Genomic DNA, 20,998 nt, shown 5'->3' with positions numbered 1-20,998 from the left:
TGTGGGCACTCTTTTGTCACTAGCTGAGAAGTAGTCACTCCAGGCAAGACCACACGTTCGGTCATCAGCTTGCGTGCAAACGTCTCCACAGTCATTTGTAAAAGATTCAAAGAGGACTTTGATAATCTAGCCTTCAGCGGGCCTCTGGTGTTAGCATCGCTGGTTTGACCTTTCCCTGTAAATGTGGCCTCAGGGTCAGGGTTGGGAGTCAGATGGACTCTATTCACACGTAGATTTTGCAGCCCCAAACCTGACACCTTGGCTATGTCCCTTTCGCTGATTTTAGGAAGGTAAACATCCTTTGTTTTTTGGGGTGGGGTTGCCTTCAAGCTATTTGTTTGGGGTCGCTCCACTGGTATGTCTGCAGTAACAGTCTCAGTAATAGAATCAGTAACAGACGAGCAAGAGTTGAAGGAGCTGGTGACCTGAGCTGTTGGATTTGGTCGCGCGTGCTTAACCTTCTCCTGAGGACTACGAGCTTCACGTGCATGCTTGAACATGGCGTTGGATAAAGCAGTGGCCAGATGTTCAACAGCCTGCTTGTCACCATCAGCCACTGCTGTTTGATTATTACCGAGTGTCTGAAGGATCTGAAGGATGACGCATTCGACCTCCAGACAGCTCTCAGCCATCGTCTCTGCCAAGTGCTGTCTTGGCTTGTGTGACTGACCTTGAGTGACGAAAGTCCTCAGCTTGCTCACCACCATTTCTAGGACCTCCTTATAAGCCTGATCAATCCTCGGCTCTTGCGGCGCCTCCTGCAAAGGCTTGGTACTGTTGATTGACTTGGCTCTGACAAAGTCACGCAGGTTGGTCATAGAGCTGTTGGTATTACTGCTACCCGAGGCCTCGGCAAGCTTCTGAACAACACTAGAACTGATATCAGTGGCGACAGCTGAGGTCAAGGTACGGCTTTGCATGTTAGTCAAAGAGACACTCTTGATGCTGGTGTTAGGGGACCACTTGTTATTTCCGACAAGGCCCGACTTAGGCCTGACAATGTCGGCGGACATGTTTTCAAGGATTGCACTTATGGGACCAACTGTGGCCTCCTGCAACTTCACCTTGAAGCTTTCAGGGGGATTCACACAGCTGCTATTGGCCCTGAGGACATCTGTTAGGGTCAGTGCCATCGGATCTCCAGTGGTTAAAGTTGCTGCATACTTTTGTCTGATCTTACCCACAAGGATCTGGATGACCTCACAGAGGAGACGGCTCTCTTTAGGTTGTTTGCCACTGATATTCTCATGTCCCATCCATCCATGTCGTCTCTGAATGGTCTGCAGGATCCACAGTGTCACTCTGATTGAATTTGGATTGGCTGCTAAGAGTGACCTCAGGTCAGCCTTCTTCAAGACGCGAAGCACGGGGATCTCAGACGCTGACTCCTTGGAGCGTGTTGAGTGGACACTAGGGAGCATCACATTCCTCTGCAACAATGGGTTTTCCTTTAGACCACCAACGGGTTCACAAAGGTTATTGTCATTATGCATTTCATGCATGAGAACATTAATTATTCTGTTAGCGTATGGCAGTATCTCCGCATAGGAGACCTTCTCTTGACTCAGCTGTGGGTCAAGGAACAGGGAGCCAGAGCGACCTCCGAGAAGCTTTCCAGGGGGGTCAAAGTCTTTGCCTGGGCACTGGAGATGGGGCTCCTGACCCACAGACACACAGCAGAGGGGGCCACTGACAGGCCTAGACTCTGGGGAGCTGGTTGTCAAGCTAGCTGAATTAGCTGGGCTGTCCTCTGGAAAGAGGACTACATGCCTCTCCTCAATCAAAACATCTATGACCTTCTCCAGGATTTCATCCACCTGATCAGAAGATAATATCATAATCCTTGCGAGGCTTTTGAACAGGCCTGTATGAGGCTTCCCTCCATCCTCTTCATCCAACTGAAACTCAACGCCTCCTGCAGTGCAGGAGCTCAGTTCAGCCTTGGTGATCGAATCACTCCTGAAGTCTCTCTCGGCGGTGACAGGAGGCTCGTCTGTGTTCACTTCTATCGTAGCTTCCTTGTCTCGTGGATTCACTTCCAATGCCTCAGTACGTTTGGCTTCTGTATCCAAACTCCCCTCTGCTTCAGCCTCTTGTTTGTGATTGGTCCTCCAATCTGCAACAGTCTCCTCTTTCTTCTTCTTGGTGTCAGGCAGCACATAGACAGAAGTTTTCACTTCCTGTGCTGCCATAACATCTTTCCTGTCCTCCACTGAGGCAACATCTTCTTCCTTGGTGTCAGACAGTGCATCCACAGAAGTGTCCACTCCATGTGCCTTGGGAATGATATCCCCAATGACTTCTTTCTCCCTAATGGCTCTCTCAGATGTCGCAGCAACCTGGTATAATTCCTCTAATGGAATGGCTTTTTTTATTCCTCTCGATGCAGCCTCAACACCTTTGGATTCTACCTCTCCCCTTTCTTCCATATTAAGGTTGTTGCTCTTACTTTCATCCTTCCTGTCTCCCTGATTCACGGTTGCTTTGATTACATCCTGTAAGAGGCCCTCTACTTTCACAAGCAAGCTTGCCCGGGAAGATTCCAAAGGCAAAGTGCATGAAACTGGGGGCGGCTCGTTTTCTGAGCTCTTCAAAGGTGAGAGCGGGATCTCCGGCTTCTCGAGGGAAGTCGCGTTACGGTTTTCCTCGGGTACAGGAAGGGCGGCGCCTATTAGTCTCTGTGGAGTGGAGGAGCTCAGGCTACCACTGAAAGGCCGGTAGTACTCAGAGGAAGACAGAGTGCTCCGGGTGGTGGTTGGCGTGTCACTGGAGCGGGACATCAGGCGCTCGTACTCAAAGGCCATAATGGCTGGGATGAGGATGCTGTTCACCTCCTCCACCACTGTGACAACCACATCCCTCATGATCACCTGCAGCTCTTCTGATGTGATCTGCGTGGGTGGATAAACACAGGTGTGTATTGTCAAGGTGTCAATAAACAATGTCCTTGCAACATTGGACCTAAATGATAGATCGAGATCATAGTGTAGTCGAACGGCTGCAAAGCTACGACGACGCGAAATGAGACCAAACTCACAGTTCCCTTGAAATGCTCCTCCAGTAGTGTCTGTTGTCTGCAGAAAAGAACATGAGTCATTCACTACAATGGTATACATAGCCTTCCCAATGCATTTCTATTCTGAAACGACAAAGATAACGTTACATTTTTACATATAAGTTCTAGGTAAGGTATATCAAAAATCCTTCGGCCTGTAGACTTACATTTCTGACAACTGCCAGGAGATGGACTGGAAGGAGTCAGAATCCTCAATCAAACTCCCACAGGTTCCGAGTACAGATGAGGCATTACTAGTACATCCCTCATTAACTAAGGAGAATTTGCATTAGTGCAAAACACTTGTTTACATGAAACAAGATCTATAACAGAATCTTTTATTCAATCGATCTGATGGACAGATAAAAGTCTGACTTACATGGTTGGGGGCTGTGTGCAGAAACAATGGATCTCTTTGTCACTGCCACAACCAGGTTTTGACACAAAGATGATAATTCCTACAATGAAAATATAACTTCTCTGAGTATAGTGTTGTGTATCATACTGTATGTACCAATACTGTAGATCCAGAAGAAATATATGTGCTCACTGTCTTTACACCACAACCAGGCTCTGTGTATGAAGGCCAGGGTTTATACTCAAAGGAACATGAGTTAGCTGAGACAGTTCCATCCACTAATGAAACGACAAAAAACATTTTTTTCACTTTCACATAGAAAGCTAACTAGACTAAGTTGTTGCCTGCTCTGAGCCTCTATCTAAGGGAAGCCATCACCTTGTGTAATTGTTGGATCCAATGTAATGTTTTCTGCACATGAAGTATCATTCTCAACAGCCTCACACTCAAGCCGTTTCCTCTGCGCTTTGAGATACCTCCTAAATTCATAACTGTCTTTTTTCTAAGTCGAGAAACAACAGGAAAATAAATCCAAGAAACTGTTTTTTTTTCACCCCCCCAAAAAAGAAATGGTTGACAATAAAACAAACTGAAGAAAAATGTGACACGTTCAGTACCTGCTTTTCTCGCGCCCTCTGGTCAACTGCCCCCTTACTCTTCAGCCTCATCTCTCTCCTGACCTCCCTGGTGATTTCCTCCAGTATCTGACGGCCCTTAGAGTTCCACATCTAGGGATGATGGGGCAATAAGGGTACAACTGCACTCAACCGCACCTGTATTAACCATCCTACAAAAAGAAAATCTTACTAGATGTTGGAACTCTTGATTAGGGCTATTTCGGCGTTACCTACCATCTCAGACCTGTAGGTGGCGCTTGAGCTGCAGTCTAGGCACACCATGCTACTCGGAGCAATGCACGGCAGCTTTGGAAACAAGCTGTCTGACTCTACCTCACGAGCAGAAGATAACCTGAAACATATTTCTCATAGATTATTCAATCATTCATACCACAGTGCCCATATCAGAGGTCCAGTCTAGGGTGTGTTCCCTGACCTCAACCGGTTGGCCTTTCTCATATTGAAGATGTTTCTCCCTCTCTGCAGAAGCCACTCGGTGACATCAGACATGGTCACCGTGGAGGCAATCATCCCCTGTTGCTGTAGGGTCAAAAACCTCTGCACAAACACCTTCTGTAAGTAAAAAAGAAAGAAAATGCAATTGATCCTTGTTTCTCCGATGATAATGGAGTTAATCCATTGGCAACATATGGATTGTAAGCAGTCAGGTTAGTCTCACCTGCTCTGCCCTGAATCTGCGGCACCAGTCCAACTCAACATCTGTTAAGTGTTCCTTGTACCTGTTGAGCTCCCGAAGGGTACATATTACCTGAAGGGAAAAGGAGAATGGGGGGGGGGGGGGGGGGGTTCGGCAGTTCGGACATCTGATGTAGGAAAATTAGGGAATAATTTACAAAAGAAATCCAGAACGATTAGAGCTCACTTTATCATCCTTGGTGATGAACCGTCCAGCAATTAGTTTTTGGTGGATGTCTTTCCGGTGGAGGTAATTTCGTAAATAAGGATCGTGCAAACTGCTGTATTCTGAGTTCAGCAGGTGTCCGTAGGGATCAGTGAGGTCAAATTGACTCTTGGGCTGAATCAACTGGTATAAAAATAAAACACCCGTTCCCCCCCATCAATCCCTTTTTGATTCAAATAATTCACACACATTCCCAAAAACATATTCCTGGACAAAGGCTTTATGCTTTTTGTTATTCATTACCCTCTCGCCGAGTCGTGTGGTGTGATAGACATTTGACACACCAGCAACAACAGCTATCTTTCCTCGAACAGACAGATCCAACGGATAAATGCTGCTCGGCTCACCATCATTCTGTAATTAATTTAAGAGCCAACAAGATAAACCAAACGTCCCTGTCCATTCATTTTTTTTGTTATGAATTAACAGCTTCAGTTATTCTTAGCATTAAAGCCCCCCAATGACATTATCAAATAATTTCATTAAATTCTGATAATTTTCTCCTTAAACAAGTCCCACATTTTCTGTGTTTTCGCGAAACAATTTGTACAAACTTACCGTATGATCCATGTTGATCAGTCGAATGATCACTCGATCGATAAAAGCTAAATCATAATCATAGTTCTACTGCTTTTACATCTTAAATATGTGTTCTGGGTTAGTTCATGAAGAGAAATGTAAATCAAATTTTGGATTTCAATCATTGGTATAGTGCGTCATAATGAAGGGAACGTAACCTAATCTCTACTAGCCAACGTAATAAACACAGAATAGTCACTCGCTAGGCGGCGCTAAAAGACAATATTCTTTGCACCAATTTATTTTATTGCTTTTATCGCCCATTCAACAGCCTCGAGTTTTGTTTATAAACTTTATACTCATCTTCTCTTGAACATATAACGAAGTAAACATTTTTCACCTTGTGCAAATATCTTTCCCATCACTTAGCATATGCAGTCATTGTAGGCCCTAAGTAACATCGTTTGTAAATAGTACAATGATGCAGTAGGTGATTTAAGATGTTGGTAGTTGGTGGTTCGTACATTCGGTGTTACATTAATTGGAGTGTGTCCCTTCAAATGAAAGGGGTGCACTCAGCGGCAGTGTTTTTGCGTAAATTGAACGTGATGCAACGCGTGTACATTTTTAGGCCCATTTGTTTCTTCCGAGTGTAAACCGATCATCCAACCGCGGTCCTGCACGTCCTTGGGTCCGGAGCAAGACAATTGTAATTGAATACCACCCGGCGGTTCCAGTGATCATCTAGACACAAACGCACGAACACAGAGATAACTGGAATTACAGTTAGATCAACATGCAGACTAAATGCCCTCCTAGGTGAGATACACTGGTTCATCCCGTAGCCCACGTGGCTGTGGCAGGACACAGTAAATGGCGGACACACCATCAGAATATACAGTTTCATGTGACAGTGAGTTATGTTACTAATTTGTGTCACCCCTCCAAACCCCTCCAACCTTAATTTCAGACTTTATTCTAGTCCTATAGTTCCCAATCATGGACAATGTTGTCCCTGACAGGAAGTTTTCTTAATGAAGACTTGAGGACATTTGTCATGCCATCTATTGCATTCTGAGAATGTACTAGTTCAATTATAGCATGAAGCAGTTGTAACTGCTATTGTACATGGTCTTACTATGGTGAAATCATTCCTGCCTTTTTGATGAGCAAGGGATTTTCTAATATTACACTAAGCAGAATAATATGCACATATCCCTGTTTTTTTGTGGCAATTGAAAGTACAGACACATTTAAATACAATCACCAAATAATAAAATGAATAAAACCATCACAAACGTCTTACGAAGATTTAATGTACATTTATTCTTAACACGTGGAACATATAGTATAAAGATTTCATACTGAATAAATGATATTCATTAAGCCAAAAAAAAAGGAAAAAAAGAGGAATTTACATCAAGTTTTTAGCTACATTGTCTGAAATACAAATATGCAGAATCCATATCACTGGAAAAAAGAAATTCAAACGGTTTCTTCATAGGGGTCTAGATTTGTTGTTTGAAGGAGCTCAAATGGAACCGCAGACATAATTTTGTTATGTTATATTCTCTACACCTGTACTGGAGACAAACTGAAACTTGATCTGTGTGGGGTCGCAAGGAACAGCAGCTGCACAACCCTGTAGCAAGAGACGGGCAGGGGGGGGGAGGGGCGCCAGAGGAGGAGAGGGGGGGTAAGTAATCACATGGCATACTTGATGTAGGGAATTTCACTTGAGTGTAACCTTTAATTCATCAAAGATTAAAAATGGTGAAGAGCAACAGAAAGTGAGAAAGAGAGAGAGCAAGAGAGAGAGAGAGAGAGAGAAGGAGAGAAAGAGAAGAGTGTAATGTACAACATCATATATACACTGCAGCTTGGACTGCATCTAGAGTTGAGGACCAGTCCTAAGACGTGACTTCTTTTATAAGGGTCAAGTCGTACAATCAAGGGACAAAGAGAAGAGGTCGGGGTGTTGTAGGTTCACGATACTTTGGGGGGAAAGCCTTTTTTCTCTCTCAACATTAACTAAAATCGGTTTTAAAAACTACAGTTTGCTGCCAAGCCAGCGTATCTCAGTGTGAAACAGTATTATTACAGTATGTTTACAGTTTTCTTAAGGTGTACAGTACAGAAAAAAGTCCTACAATCTACTGCACAGGCCTCCCATAACAGATGTCTGTTCACAGCCGATAACCTGGTACCTGTGGGGCTGAGTATATAGCATCCAAGTTACAGCAATTATACCACACCAGAGTCCATGAGTCTATTTAGCCTCCAAACATGAACCAAAATATCGTTTTCCCCATGCCCTACCCCCCTGCGAACCCCAAGGGAGGACCTGGGCACATATATCCCCCAAACTCACTGTAAACGAGACAGCAACTTTGGTTACAGTTTTTTGTTTTTCTTTTTTGTGTCGATTTTTCTTTTCATTAAAAAAGTCCTTTCCGCAGGGCAGAACACACTCTCTCTCCTAGGCCAGGGTCCCAATCTACTCCTCCCCGTCTGTGTTAGTTGATCTTTTTTTCTTTTCCAGGCTTTTTGAAATCCACAGCTACTTCATGAAATTCCTTCTTTAGTGAGAAGCAGGGGGGGGGGGGGGGGGGTAGAAAGGGCAGACAGTGGAATCCGAGGTGATTTTTGCATAAATTAAAAAAAGGACAGTCAGTTTTTGCTCTTAGTTCTCTCCACGCACACGCAACAGACACACAAAAAAAAGAAAGGGGGGAAGGGAACGGAACGAGGCGGAGCCGAGAGCCCACGGCTGTCATGACTGGCCGATCAGAAACAGTACGTCACAGATCACGTGGGACACCAGCGAGTTCATGAGGGGCGACACGGAGATGTCCAGGAGCCGCGACTCGTACAGCGTGAACTCCGAGTGGTTCTCCTCCACCTTGGCCAGGGCGTGCAGGGCCCGGGCGGCTCGCCGCATCATGTCCACGCTGGTGGGCTCAAAGTGGGCCCCGCCCTGCATGTGCAGCAGGGAGCTCTGGCTCTGCTGGTACTGAGTGGCCGCCAGGCTGTCCTCCAGGAAGCCCAGCAGGTTCCCCACGCTGCCCTTCTGCACCGCGATGGCGCGGGCCGCCAGGCTGTCGCCCTGGGCCAGGTTGGCCAGCAGGACCACCGCCATCTCCCGGCAGACGGCCACCTTGCGCTCCCCGACGAGGCGCACCAGCGAGCCGTACAGCTTCTCCAGGCGGCTGAAGGGCGGCGTGGCCAGAATGAGGTCGACGTTGTTGTCCTGGATGCTGAGCTTGCTGAGGGTCTCGAGGACCAGTCTCTGGGGGGACAGCGCCCCGTGGGGCCCCAGGGAGGGGAAGGGGTCCAGGGCCTCGGCCGAGGGGCAGACGGCCCAGTGGAGCAGGCCGTCCAGCAGCGGCAGGCAGATGCTCTCCGGGTAGACGGAGAGGTCGAGCTGGCCGGAGATGTTGGCCAGGGTGACGAGGCAGTTCTCCCGCAGCACCTCCAGGCAGTCCCACCACCACTCGTCCCGCTCGCAGCTCACGCCCTCGTCCTCCTCCTCCTCCTTCTCGTAGGTGACGGGTGCCTGCTTGCGCTCCGGGTGCCTGTGGTGGAGCAGCACCAGGCGGCCCAGCAGCAGCAGCAGGCCCGGGTGTTTGGACATCTCCAGGTCGTTGCCGGGGATGAAGGAGAGGCTCCGGACGATGTTGGAGATGCAGACGCAGCGCCGGGCGAGCGCGTCCTGCCAGTCCGACAGCGTGCTCAGGGGCGTCTCGTCCTTACTGTGCGGCTCGTCCTCCAGGATTTTGACGTTGCGCCGGCTCTGCAGCGCCGGGTTGATGCTGAACAGGAACTTGCCGTTCTCCTTCCGCTCCTCGGCGCCGCCGCGCACCGCCTCCTCCGTCACGGAGCCCGGCCGGGCCGACAGGACGTCGTCGATGGTGGCGGTGACGGTGGCGCCGGCGAGTGGGGGGGCGCCCTTCTCTTTCTCCGCGGGGGGGCGTCGGGACGCGGAGGACTGGGGCCGCTCCTCCTCCTCGGCTTTCTCCGGGCACTCGCCCGTCGCCGGCGCCTCGGGCGACGCGCTCTTCTTCCTGGCCTTGGCGGCGGCCGGCGTTCGTTTCCGCTGCTTGGCGAGGTCCGACCGCCTCTCGAAGTGGGTCTGGATGTGCTCCGTGGTGTCGCCCCCGCCGATGCTCCAGTGGACCAGCCCGCTGTCGAAGCTCTGCCGCCTGCCGAACTTGGTGGAGCGCCCCCCCAGGAACAGGTCTTTCTTCCGGACCACCTTGATGGGGAGCTTGTCGAACTTGCTGGCCTGCTTGGGCTTCTCCTGAGGCGGGCTGGGGTCCGGGGCCGAGCCGGAGCCGGGCTCCGCGGAGGACGAAGACGCTGCTTCCCGCCCTTCCTCCTCCTCCTGCGTGGGCTTTTCCTTCTGCGAGCTCTCCTCCTTCTCCTGCTTGATGTGGACCTGCGATGAGATGTCCATGCCGCTCTTCTCGTCCTCCTCCTCCTCCTCCTCCTCCTCGTCCTCGCCTTCCTCCATGCCTTCCGCTTCCTGTTCTGGACCCTCCTCGTCGGAGCTGTCTTCGTCGGCGGCACTGGGGTCGATGAGGGTCCGCTGGCCGGGGTCTCCCACCTCGTACTCCTTCAGGATGTCGAAGATCTCGATGAGGCAGCGTCGGAAGTACTCCACCACCAGCTCCAGGAAACCGGGAAGCTGCAACAGAAAAAAAAAAGCTGTTTAGAGATTCCCGTCCACGCGTGCCGTCAATGAGTTGGCGAGCATATTTCATGACGTGAGTCTCGGTAACCGGAACCATCTTCTTGGAGAACCTTCCGGGTTCCGTTTGTGTCGGGATTCGGGTCGTGCCGGCGTGACCTACCTGGCAGAGGTTGAAAGTGGAGATGCTGTTGTCGTCATACAGCAGAATGTTTATCGTGTCCAAAGCCCAAGTGCTTTCAGCTAGTAAGCCTGATTTTAGAGACATCATCACTCGCCAAGCTTCTGGTGTGCCTGAGGGGGGGGGGAACAGTGTGAAATGACATGAGTGCATTCGCCTGCAGAGTTCTCCGTCAGGAACACCTCTGAACTTTTATTTATACCTTTTTCCAAATGTATTACAGCATTTTACTTGCGAATTAAATAAGTAAGTAATCAAGTGAATGGAGAGTGACTCGTACCGATCTCTTTCATGGTGAGCCTTCTGCGGGGCTTGAGGAGGGGCTGGGAGGCCTCCACGGAGCCCGGGGGGAACGCCACGTCCCGCCTGATGAGCGGGGGCTGCACGGGGGCCTGGCCTATGTGCGAGGCCGGCACGGGGGGCGCGGCTTTCAGCATCTTGATGCCCGAGTGCATGTAGGGCGACTTGCTGGGCGACGTCCTGCTCTCCATGGGCCGGGGCATGGGCGCCGGGCTGGACACCTGGGGAATGTGGTTCTGGGAGGACTGGTAGTTGGACTGCAGGGGCCTGGACATGGGCGGACCCGAGCCCCCCGGCCCGTAGGGGGGCTGCCTCGGGTTGACGTGGCCGGGCCACTGGCCCTCGTGGTTCATGCGCTGGTCGGCCGGCATCATCTCCTCGGAGCGGTTCATGCCGTGGTAGCCGGGGCCCTGGCCCGGCACCGGAGGGCCTTGGCGGTTGGGGTAGTTGGGGTAGCCCATCTCGTTGCGGCCCTGCCACATTGGACCCTGGGGGCCGTCCGGGGCCGACTGCATGGGGCTGCCCATCATCTGGGGAGGCATGGGGGACTGGGAGTTGGGTCCTCCGGAGGCCGGCCCTCGCTCCCGGCCGAAGGGGAAGGAGAACTGTCCCTGGGGGCCGGGGGGCCTCCGCTCGCCCCCTGGGTAGGCGTTGTACTGGTTGTACATGTCCTGTTGGCCCTGGGGGCCCGCGGGCTGGGGGCCCTGTTGCTGCTGAGCGCTGAAGGGGACGTTGTACATCTCCCCCTCGTGGCGCTTGGCTGGAGGGCCGTAGCTCCCGTCCACAGGCCGCTTGTAGTTCTGGAGACACACAACCAAACACACGGGTCATTCCGACACATCAATCCACATCACAATAACCATCCGAATAACACTAAATAACCTTGCAACTTAGTTCGCTCATTTTTATTATGAAGATCATACCGATAAGAATGTACACCAGCTTTGTGGTCATTACTGTTCGCCGGGCCTATTCAGACGCGGTGTGTAGACAGCAAGCAACGGGAAAAAAAAGGTTCTCACCGGTTGTTGCTGTGGATACATTCCTGGCTGCTGATTGGGGTACGGTCCACCAGGGGGTGCTCCTTGGCCAGGGTACTGATTACCATAGGAATCAAGCCTGGAAGACAAAACAACATTCACACACTGACACACATATTTCACCTGATCTCAAATATGTTACGACTATAAAGAGGGGTTCCTTCCTTCCTAAAAGCTCACATCTCAGTGTACATCGTGCTTAGCAACAACAAAAAAAGTGCTGATATGAATGGTTGCTGGTATGGGCACGGGATGATGAAATGAGTGTGTGTTTCCTGCCAGAGCACTGACCGTTGCTGCTGGGGGGGGCGGCTGGGAGAGTACATCCCTGTGTCGGCACCAGCGGGCATCATGTTGGTTTGGGGCGTTCCGGGGACCATGTTGCCATCGGGGCCCATGCCGGGCTCCTGTCTGTGGGGCCACAGAGAGACAGAGAGAGGATCAGAGAGACACATCTTGCACACTACAGATCTAGACTCTGATTCAGAGGGCTGTGCTGCTAGAAACCATGGGCTCGCTGCTTCTGGGTTCCGGCATCCCAGTGAGCCGTGTGGCGGCCGTACCTCCTGTCGTATCCTGGCCCGTAGGGGAACTGCTGCCTCTGGCCCATCTGCATGGTCCCCATGGGCCCTGGGGGGCCACGGGTGAACTGCTCCCCCATCCCACTGTTGGGGCCGGGGCCTGGAGTCATAAACTGCTCTCCAGCTGCACACACACAGAGAGAGAGAGAGAGAGAGAGAGATGGAGTTAACAACCTTGCGCTGCCTCGGTCGCGACGGAGATGCTGACTCGGAAGCGCGGGATGCAGGAGCAGCCAGGGATGCAGGAGCAGCCAGGGATGCAGGAGCAGCCAGGGATGCAGGAGCAGCCAGGGATGCAGGAGCAGCTAGGGGGCCAGGGCTCACCTTTCCTCATGCCACCGAAGGGGTCCTTGTTGGGCTCGTAGGGGCCCATGCGGCCCATCATCTCCGGCCCGCCCATCCCGGGCTGGTAGGCCGAGTTGGGGGTCATGGCGTTCCGCCTGGCAAAGGCAGGGTCTCCGCCATCAGCAAAGGGGTCCTGCAAGTTCACACTCCTGTAAGCCGGCAAGGAGAGAGAGAGAGGAGATGGTTAGGAACACCTCAAGACAACTTTGGGGGGGGGGGGAGGGAGAGAAACGAGCTTTGGTGTATGTATGGAGGTTGTCTCCTCTCTGGTGCATGGGGGTGTAGGGACGTACCTGACCACAGGCATGGGGGGCATCTGGCTGTGGGGGGTGGAGGCGGGGGTCGGGGGCTTCAGCTCGCCCCCCTCCGCCATGGAACTACTGGTGGACTGGGGCGTCTGGGGGCCCTGCAGAGATCCAGAGCCAGCTGCAACAGAGAACACGCCAGGTAAGACACACATCACCCAGATCCCCCCTCATCCTCCCAGGTAAGACACACATCACCCAGATCCCCCCTCATCCTCCCAGGTAAGACACACATCACCCAGATCCCCCCTCATCCTCCCAGGTAAGACCCACATCACCCAGATCCCCCCTCATCCTCCCAGGTAAGACACACATCACCCAGATCCCCCCTCATCCTCCCAGGTAAGACACACATCACCCAGATCCCCCCTCATCCTCCCAGGTAAGACACACATCACCCAGATCCCCCCTCATCCTCCCAGGTAAGACACACATCACCCAGATCCCCCCTCATCCTCCCAGGTAAGACACAAAGCACCCAGATCCCCCCTCATCCTCCCAGGTAAGACACAAAGCACCCAGATCCCCCATTATCTTCCTCGCAGAGAAGGCGGTTCTTCTCTGCGAGGGGGCAGATGAAGGCTGGCTTTTCAGGGCGAGACCCAAGATCCTCAGGAGGAGTTTGGTAGAAAACACAGAAGCGCACGCAGAGCGCTCTTGTCCCAGCATGCCCCTGTTCACTCTGGGGAGGCCACAGCACAGTACATCCGCACCTAGCTGGCATCAGAATCACCATGAGGCTCAGACAGTCAGGGGGAAGGGGGGGGGGGGGTTTCTGAGGCACGAAGGTGAGTGTCTGTGTGCGTGTTAGGTGGGGGGTGGGGGGGGGGTGTTTGGCGGCCCTCATCCACAGCCCTGGCTCTGGACTCTCTCTATTAGCCCGGCCTGTCTGATGAGTCATGTGTTCCATTCATTAACTGGCACTCACACGCCGGCTGGGGTCATCGACAGGTCGCAGTTATTCACATTTTCTCACTTCGCCCTGCCGCTCGCTCTCTCGCTCCCTCTCTCTCTCTCTCTCTCTCACGGGCGCACGCACATCAGCCAGCCAGCCTTCCCTCCCCCCTTTCCCTCTCTTCCTCCCTCCCCCCCCTCCCTCCCTCTGGGCAGGGATTTCCCTCTACTACAGATGAAGGGAGGGGAGGGGGGGGGGGGGGGTGGAATCTTACAACGGAGAGAGAGAGAGAAAAAAGACAGAGCAAGGGAGGGGGAGAAAAAAAAAAAAAAAAAGTGTGTGACTCTACACACACACACACACAACCCACCCCTTTTTCCCATTCATCATTTTCTGGCTCAGCACTAATCTCCAGGGGAGTGTAGCCTGTGAAGCCCTGGGCGTCTGGGCCAAGCGGCGTGCAGCAGGCATCAAGCCCTGTGTGGCACACTACTGAGAGGAGGGGGCATCAACAGATGAGCAGCCCCCCCTACACACACACACACACTCTCTCTCTCTCCCCCCAACCAGTAATGTCATGCCAGCAAACATGGCCCACATCACAGAGGATTCCCTCCACCCCTGCGGGCCGTGCTACGTCAGCTTTGGCCAGGCCACAGAGCAGACCTTGGTGGTGCTCAGCCAGACTGGGATGTGATGAGGGGGGAGCCCGTCCCGTCCCGTCCAAACCAACCCCCCCCCTCCCCTCCCCGATCTCCCACAACCCACGGAGACCCCCTCGAGACCCCATCCTCCCCCCCCCAAGGCCCTCTGCTCCCAGGTAGGCCCTCCTCCACCCCCCGCACCGAGGGCCGCCCTCTCCCACTCGGCTGCTCTCCCACTCTGAGCAAACATGGAGTGTTGACTCCCGTATCAGTATGCGGACGGCGGAGGGGGACTTCTACGCAGCAGGCCGACGGAGGCAGAAGGACAAGTCAATTCCCCCGTCGAATTCTCAAAATGCCAGGGAGCGGGGGGGGGGGCGCCCAGACCCGTTCGTGAAACTGTCAAGACGACGTGGGGAGGCGCGCAAAACACACGCACGCGCATCATGACTTACAGCTGCAGCGCTGTCATTTACAGCTACTTCCCTAACAGCCAAAACAGCAGTGATTTATGGCGGGACGCTGCTCGTCCAAACGACGGTGTAAGATTGACTTTTAACATCACAATTAATAGGACACAATAAAATTACACCACTTTTATGGGCGCATTATATGGGCCGAGGAGTAGAGCGCTGCATGTGATAAATATCAGAGTAACCACACCAACAGAACAGGGGGGAAAGACTAAACGGGCCTTTCGGCGCGGTTTGGCGGCCGAGACGGCGCGTCTTCCACGCGGTACGACGCCAAACTCTTTACCGGAACCAGCCGTGCGACTAGGATGCCGAAAGGGGGGGTGGAAGGTCCTGGGGGTCGGGTACCCACCTGGGCTGGGGGGCTGGACCTTGGCCTGGTTCTTTTTGGCGTCCGTGTTGAAGATGTCCGGCGGCGGGTCCTCGCCGCGTTCGATCTTGCACTCGAAGGCGTACAGACACTGGATGTACTGCTTCTTCAGGGAGCTGGCCGCGCTGCTGGACGTGCCCACGCTCAGGTTGGTGGCCAGCTCGCGCCACTTCTTGTTCTTGTTCACCTGGAGGAGAGAGAGAGAGAGAGGAGGAGAGATATAGTTTACACGACAGTTTTCCCCAACATGTGCAGCCAGGCCTGGTGAACGCATGGCTGAAACTCAACAGACGTGCAAATTGAGATCCGCTGGTGCAGGATAACAGACACACACACACACACACACACCTGCGTGAGGCCTCCGATCTCCTTGACAGACACGTAGAGCCTGAAGAGATCCAGGGGTTTGCGCCCCACCGCCGGCAGGTTGTTCATCCCCATGGCCTTCTCCTCGGCAAAGGCCAGGTAGCGGTCCACCCACATCTTCCTCTCCGGCTCCGGGCCCAGCTCGTACAGGCGCGTGATCTTCTCGTTGGTCGTCGTGGAGGAGTTCGACTTCTGCAGGGAGGGGGGAGGAGGAGAAGGTTAGGTTCTCTGTAACCCGGCCAATGCTCGAGTTGAGGGTTCACGGCCAAGGCTGCCGCCATCTTTTCACCTTTTTCGTGGTCGTCTCGGGTTTGGGGGCGCCCTCCACTTTGTTGTTCATCTTCTGGGCGGGGTTGAGTTTGACGTCCATGCCGAACTCCGGGCTGGGCGCCATGCCTGGGAAGAGCAGCGGGGGGGGACGGTCAGACACCCTGAACCACTGTGTTGGTGGACGGGCGGGGTCGCCCTGACGAGCCCCCGGCGGCGTTCTATGTTCAAAGAAAACTGGGGTCTCCCAGCCAACTCACCGGGGGTGTTGTTGGCCATGTTGCCCCCCATGGGGTAGGGCCCTCCCTGGTTCATCATGCCCTGCATGCTGTTCATGCCCGGCCCGTAGGGGGAGCCGGCGGCCATCATGCCCTGGGGCATGTTGGGGTAGCCCGGCGGCCTGGAGGAAGAACAACCACCATTATTACGACCACAGAGAAGAGCGGCGCAGTGTTCTCAAAATAAAGAAAGAAGACGATCGCATGACGTTCTCAGACTGTCAACGTGTCACGCCGGCCGTCTCCATCCCCCACTTTTATCCGGTGGCCTTTATAGCCCTCTACGGCACCCTTTAACCTTCTCTCTCTCCCTCCCTCCCTCTCACTGTCCTCGTCACCCTCAGTAAAGCTCGGCCTCCCCTGGTCCTGGTTGTGGAGCCTCCTCCAAACCCTGCCGGTGTGGCAGCACCCTCCCTGCCTGTGGAAGAGTGTCGACTCACTGCCCTGCAGCCGCTGATCTCACCCCTGTTCCTGTAAGCAGGGCTGAGGTCATCCTGCGCCTGCCCCTCCCTGTAGGGTCCTTGTTCATCTCCCTACCTCCGCTCTGCTGCTGCTGCTGCCGCCGCTACGACCGGCTCTCCCCCACAGAGTGCAGTCAATGACTGGGGAAGAGGTCTTAGAGACCTCAGACGAGACAACCCAGAGACCCCCCCCCCCCCCCTCAGAAAGACCCTCAGAGGCCTGGCCGGCCTACCTGTTGTGTATGGAGTTGGAGGGGCCGTGGTGCATGGGGGCGCCAGCCTCCTTCCTGTTCATGCCCGGAGGGGGGCACATCCCGGAGGCCACCTGAGGGGGCATGCCGGCCATGTTGGGGCCCATCCCGGGGCCGTAGGGGCGCGGCCCCATCTGCCCGGGGCCCATCCTGCCGGGGGGCATGCCCCCCGCGTACGGAGCCCCTCCGGCCTGGCCCGGCATGGGGTTCATGGTGCCGCCCATGCCGGGGCCCGTGTAGTTGGCATTGGGCATCCCGCTGTAGCCGGGCTGCCGTGGGTATCCTGGGGGAGAGGGGGAGAGGCCGTCAGAGCCAAGTGAACCGTGTGAGCGCGTCACCGTACAATTCTTATGGACTGGAGCTCTTGATGCAAGCGAGAGCTTGCGGTGAACCCTTGAGGTCGACCCCGAGGTCTGTTCGTTCGCAGAAACCGTACTGGGAGGAGTTTCAGTGGGCCAGCTCTGCGTCTAACCATGCTGTCACAGGACGCGCGAAAGAGCGGGATTTAAGGCTGCCTGTCGACCACACGGCCTGGTTGTGACTGATCTCACTACTTCAGAGCCACAGGGAGGGGGAGGGGGGGGGGGGGGGAGGGGAACGGGAGATGCAAATGTGATATTTTTGTACATCGATATTCAAGAGCGGCTTCAAAGCCTTCCTGTATCTAGGCTAACAGAGAAATCGCTGCCACAGTTCTCGGATGACAGCTGGGAAAGCTTTTAAAGAGACTCCACATTTGTATCTGTCCTGAACACTCAGTCTACCATCAACACGGCTCCTTTTAATACTTCATCTACAGATGAAATCTTTACCTCTGCTACTCCCTGCTTCCTCCCCTCCTTTCCTCTCCTCTCTGCTTCCTTTCCTCTCCTCCCTCCAGGGGTCGTTACCTTGCGGTCCGTACTGGGCGCCCTGAGGGCCGTAGCTGCCCATGGAGTTGTTCTGGGGGTAGGACCCCATCCCTGCATGCATCTGGCCTCCCGATGACTGGCGTGGGGATAAGGCGGAGCCAGACTGGGGCGAGCCGTACGGAGGCATCTGAGGGTTCCGCATGTACACTGGAGGGAGAGAGAGAGGGGGGGGGGGGGGGGGGGGGGGGGTAGAGGGAGAAAGAGAGAGGGACAAAGGGAAAAAACAGAAAGTGAGATAAACATTAGGACCTTGGCACTCCCCACACAAGATGGACTACGCAGCAGCCTGGCTACCACATGTTGAGAACGTGACAAACCAGCACCACCAACACAGGCTCCACTGAGAGACTGAAGGAGTCAACAGAAGCCCCCCCCCCCCCCCCCCTCCCCACTCACCCCTGTCCTGCCCCATGGCTGACTGGTTCATGGAAGAGTGCAGGATCCCATCCGACTGGACACTAGGTGGCCTGGGAGGAATCTGGTTACCTGCACGGCAACAGAGACACAGTCAGTCACCGGGCCAGCTTCCATATTCACCTGTCTAACTGGATTCTATTGGTGTCATGTATTGTTTAAGCATGATATGAAGATACAGCCTATTTGTTCTCTGTAAACAAAGAAACTTTTGCGCTGGTTCTCTGTCTGTGTGTGTGTGTGTGTGTGTGTGTGTGTGTGTTGTTTGCCCTGGTTCTGTATGTGTGTATATGTGTATTGTTTGCTTTGGTTCTGTGCTCTGCCTTGGTTCTGTATGTGTGTGTTGTTTTCCCTGGTTCTGTGTGTGTGTGTGTGTGCGCGCGTGGCGCGCGTGCGTGCGTGCGTGCGTGCGTGTGTGTGTGCGTGCGTGAGAGAATCTCTGTCCCTCTGCCACCCACCTGGCACAGCCGCGGGAGACAGGGGTCCGGAGCGAGAGGGGGTGACGCTGGCGGGGGAGCCCACGGGGGAGGGCGACGGGCCCCGGATCCCGGGCAAGTGCGGCGAGGTGTGGGGGGAGAAGGGCGACTGGGCGGGGTTGCTCTGCTCGCCCTGGCTGCTGGACACGCCCGACGTGCTGACCCCGGGGCTCAGGGCGCCCTCCGTCCCCGTGGGCAGGTCGTCGATGGAGCCCGACAGGTCCTGGACCAACGCAAGGATGAGGGGGGAGGAGAGGGTGAGAACATGGAGTGATGGGGACACGCCCGGGTGGTTTACCACCGCCCCGGAGGCAAACGGTTGTGGTGTGTGTTTTTCCCCCCCCACCCCTCTCCCAAAAAAACTAACTGGGGGGATAATTTATAGTATTAGCATTGTTCATGTCACTATAGTCTTGTGTTTATATGGTCTGAAACAAGGACGTTTAGACACCGAAAACAGTTGCTGTGTGACTTTTACAAGGCGCAGATGGGCGGACTCTAGCTACGACCATGTGGTTCTGTTGAGAAGTGGAGATGGATAAGATAGAATCTGGCCAGAGCTAAGGCAGGGAGACAAGCAGGTAGGCAGGCAGGGCAGGGAGACAGGCAGGCAGGCATGCAGGGAGACAAGCAGGCAGGCAGGCAGGGCAGGGAGACAGGCAGGCAGGCAGGCAGGGCAGGGAGACAAGCAGGTAGGCAGGCAGGGCAGGGAGACAAGCAGGTAGGCAGGCAGGGCAGGGAGACAAGCAGGTAGGCAGGCAGGGCAGGGAGACAAGCAGGTAGGCAGGCAGGCAGGCAGGCATGCAGGGACACAGGCAGGGCAGGGAAGTGGGGAAGTGTGTGTAGCTGGGGAAGTGGTTTGGGGGAAGGTGAGTGTTTACACTCTGCCCGTCCTCACGTGGATCCCATGTGCTGCTCAGAAATGCAAGCTCATCTGCCAGTCAGATCGAAGGAGGGAAAAAAAATGGAGGGAGGGGAAGGAGGAGGGAAAAAACACACACACACACACACACACACACACACACACACTGGACAGTAGCCAACTATTCCATAGAAATCTCACACTCGCGGGCTGGCTGCAGCCCCGAAGCCGGCGGTTTTGCACTTGAAACGGCGCCCGCTGCTATTTTTGGGATGTGACCTGACGGAGGAACCCCAGAGGGAGCGACAGGAGGAGGACGCTGATTCAGGCTCTCCCCCCCCCCCCCTTCCCCCTCCCTCTCCCCCTCCCAGTGCAGAGCTGGAGTGACCCACAGAAGCACAGTGCCCCTGCAAGCTCGACAGAGAGCACGGCTCTGTGCAGAACCAAGACCATGGTGCTGCTAGCAGGCGTGTGTCTTTTAAATACTTAAATATGGACAGAACTAAAAATACAGAGGAGAGCAGATATAGCCCAGAACAGAGCCACGACTCAGAAAGTAGGATAGGGTTTGACTAGATTAAAAGGGGGGGGGGGGGGAGGGGGAATATATCAGCATTCCTGCTTAACTTGTTTTTTTCCCAGAAAAATCCCCAGCCGAGTCAGCTGACCTTCCCCCACTCTGGGCAGAGCAGAGACATCACAAGACCAGTCATGTGACGACAGCAGCCCCGGGCTCCAGGCTGGGCTGGACACAATGACCACCTCTGCAGCCCTGTCTGCCCTACAGCCAGGGGGCCGGGAACTGTAGCACAAGGGCCTCTCAAACACACACACACACACACACACACACACACAGGCTACTCTCCACCTCAGGGGAGGAGTCAGGGGTCAGGGGGTCAATCCCCACGGCAACTCCGGGGAGTGTCACCTCCCTGAGAGGTTATCAGGGACAAGCACAGAGCAGACTAGCAGTGGGGATTAGAGGTTAGCCCAGTGACAGAGTCCTGCTGTGCTCCCAGGGAAAAGGGAAAGCGTCCTCGCTGACAGCACAGCAGCAGTACTCACATCCACGTCAGAGCTCGGTAAAGATTCTCAAAATATCAAACGGACAATTCTAATGTCTGTATGTGGAGAGAACACACACACACACACCTCCTTCCTCTTCCTGCTCGCTCGCTTTCTCTCTCTCTCTCCCTCTCTTGCCTAGCTACTCTCATTCTGCAGTCATTGATTTTTCCCTGCTCAATATTGCACAGAAGTGGCCGGCAGGCAGGCAGGCAGGCAGGCAGCAAGCCCGTGTTCTGCTGACTGCACAAGCTGGACAAAGTGAGCCCTGATTCTTGACCGGCCATTCAACATGCTGGCCACTCATTGCAGTGAGGGAGAGAAAGGCAGAACGAGAGTGGAGGGAATCCGT

General features: G+C 54.1%; 1 protein-coding gene across 1 annotated transcript in view; it reads right to left on the bottom strand.

Moving 5' to 3' along the window:
• Positions 1-6,778: 6,778 nt before the first annotated feature.
• arid1ab (AT-rich interactive domain 1Ab) overlaps positions 6,779-20,998 on the bottom strand; it is a 28,212-nt gene continuing 13,992 nt past the window's right edge. Inside the window, 16 exon segments of the mRNA XM_067255419.1 lie at positions 6,779-10,158; positions 10,325-10,455; positions 10,623-11,442; positions 11,665-11,761; positions 11,974-12,093; positions 12,246-12,387; positions 12,588-12,757; positions 12,902-13,034; positions 15,278-15,482; positions 15,644-15,853; positions 15,951-16,057; positions 16,189-16,328; positions 16,901-17,201; positions 17,809-17,976; positions 18,226-18,315; positions 18,702-18,942. Of these exon segments, the coding sequence (XP_067111520.1) occupies positions 8,245-10,158; positions 10,325-10,455; positions 10,623-11,442; positions 11,665-11,761; positions 11,974-12,093; positions 12,246-12,387; positions 12,588-12,757; positions 12,902-13,034; positions 15,278-15,482; positions 15,644-15,853; positions 15,951-16,057; positions 16,189-16,328; positions 16,901-17,201; positions 17,809-17,976; positions 18,226-18,315; positions 18,702-18,942 (4,989 nt within the window). The 3' untranslated portion in view covers positions 6,779-8,244.

Source organism: Osmerus mordax, chromosome 18 (assembly GCF_038355195.1).
Source record: "Osmerus mordax isolate fOsmMor3 chromosome 18, fOsmMor3.pri, whole genome shotgun sequence".
In the NCBI taxonomy this organism is placed as follows: Eukaryota; Metazoa; Chordata; class Actinopteri; order Osmeriformes; family Osmeridae; genus Osmerus; species Osmerus mordax.
The sequence above is the reverse complement of the archived record's forward strand: the minus strand, read 5'-3'. Positions and strand labels throughout refer to the sequence as shown.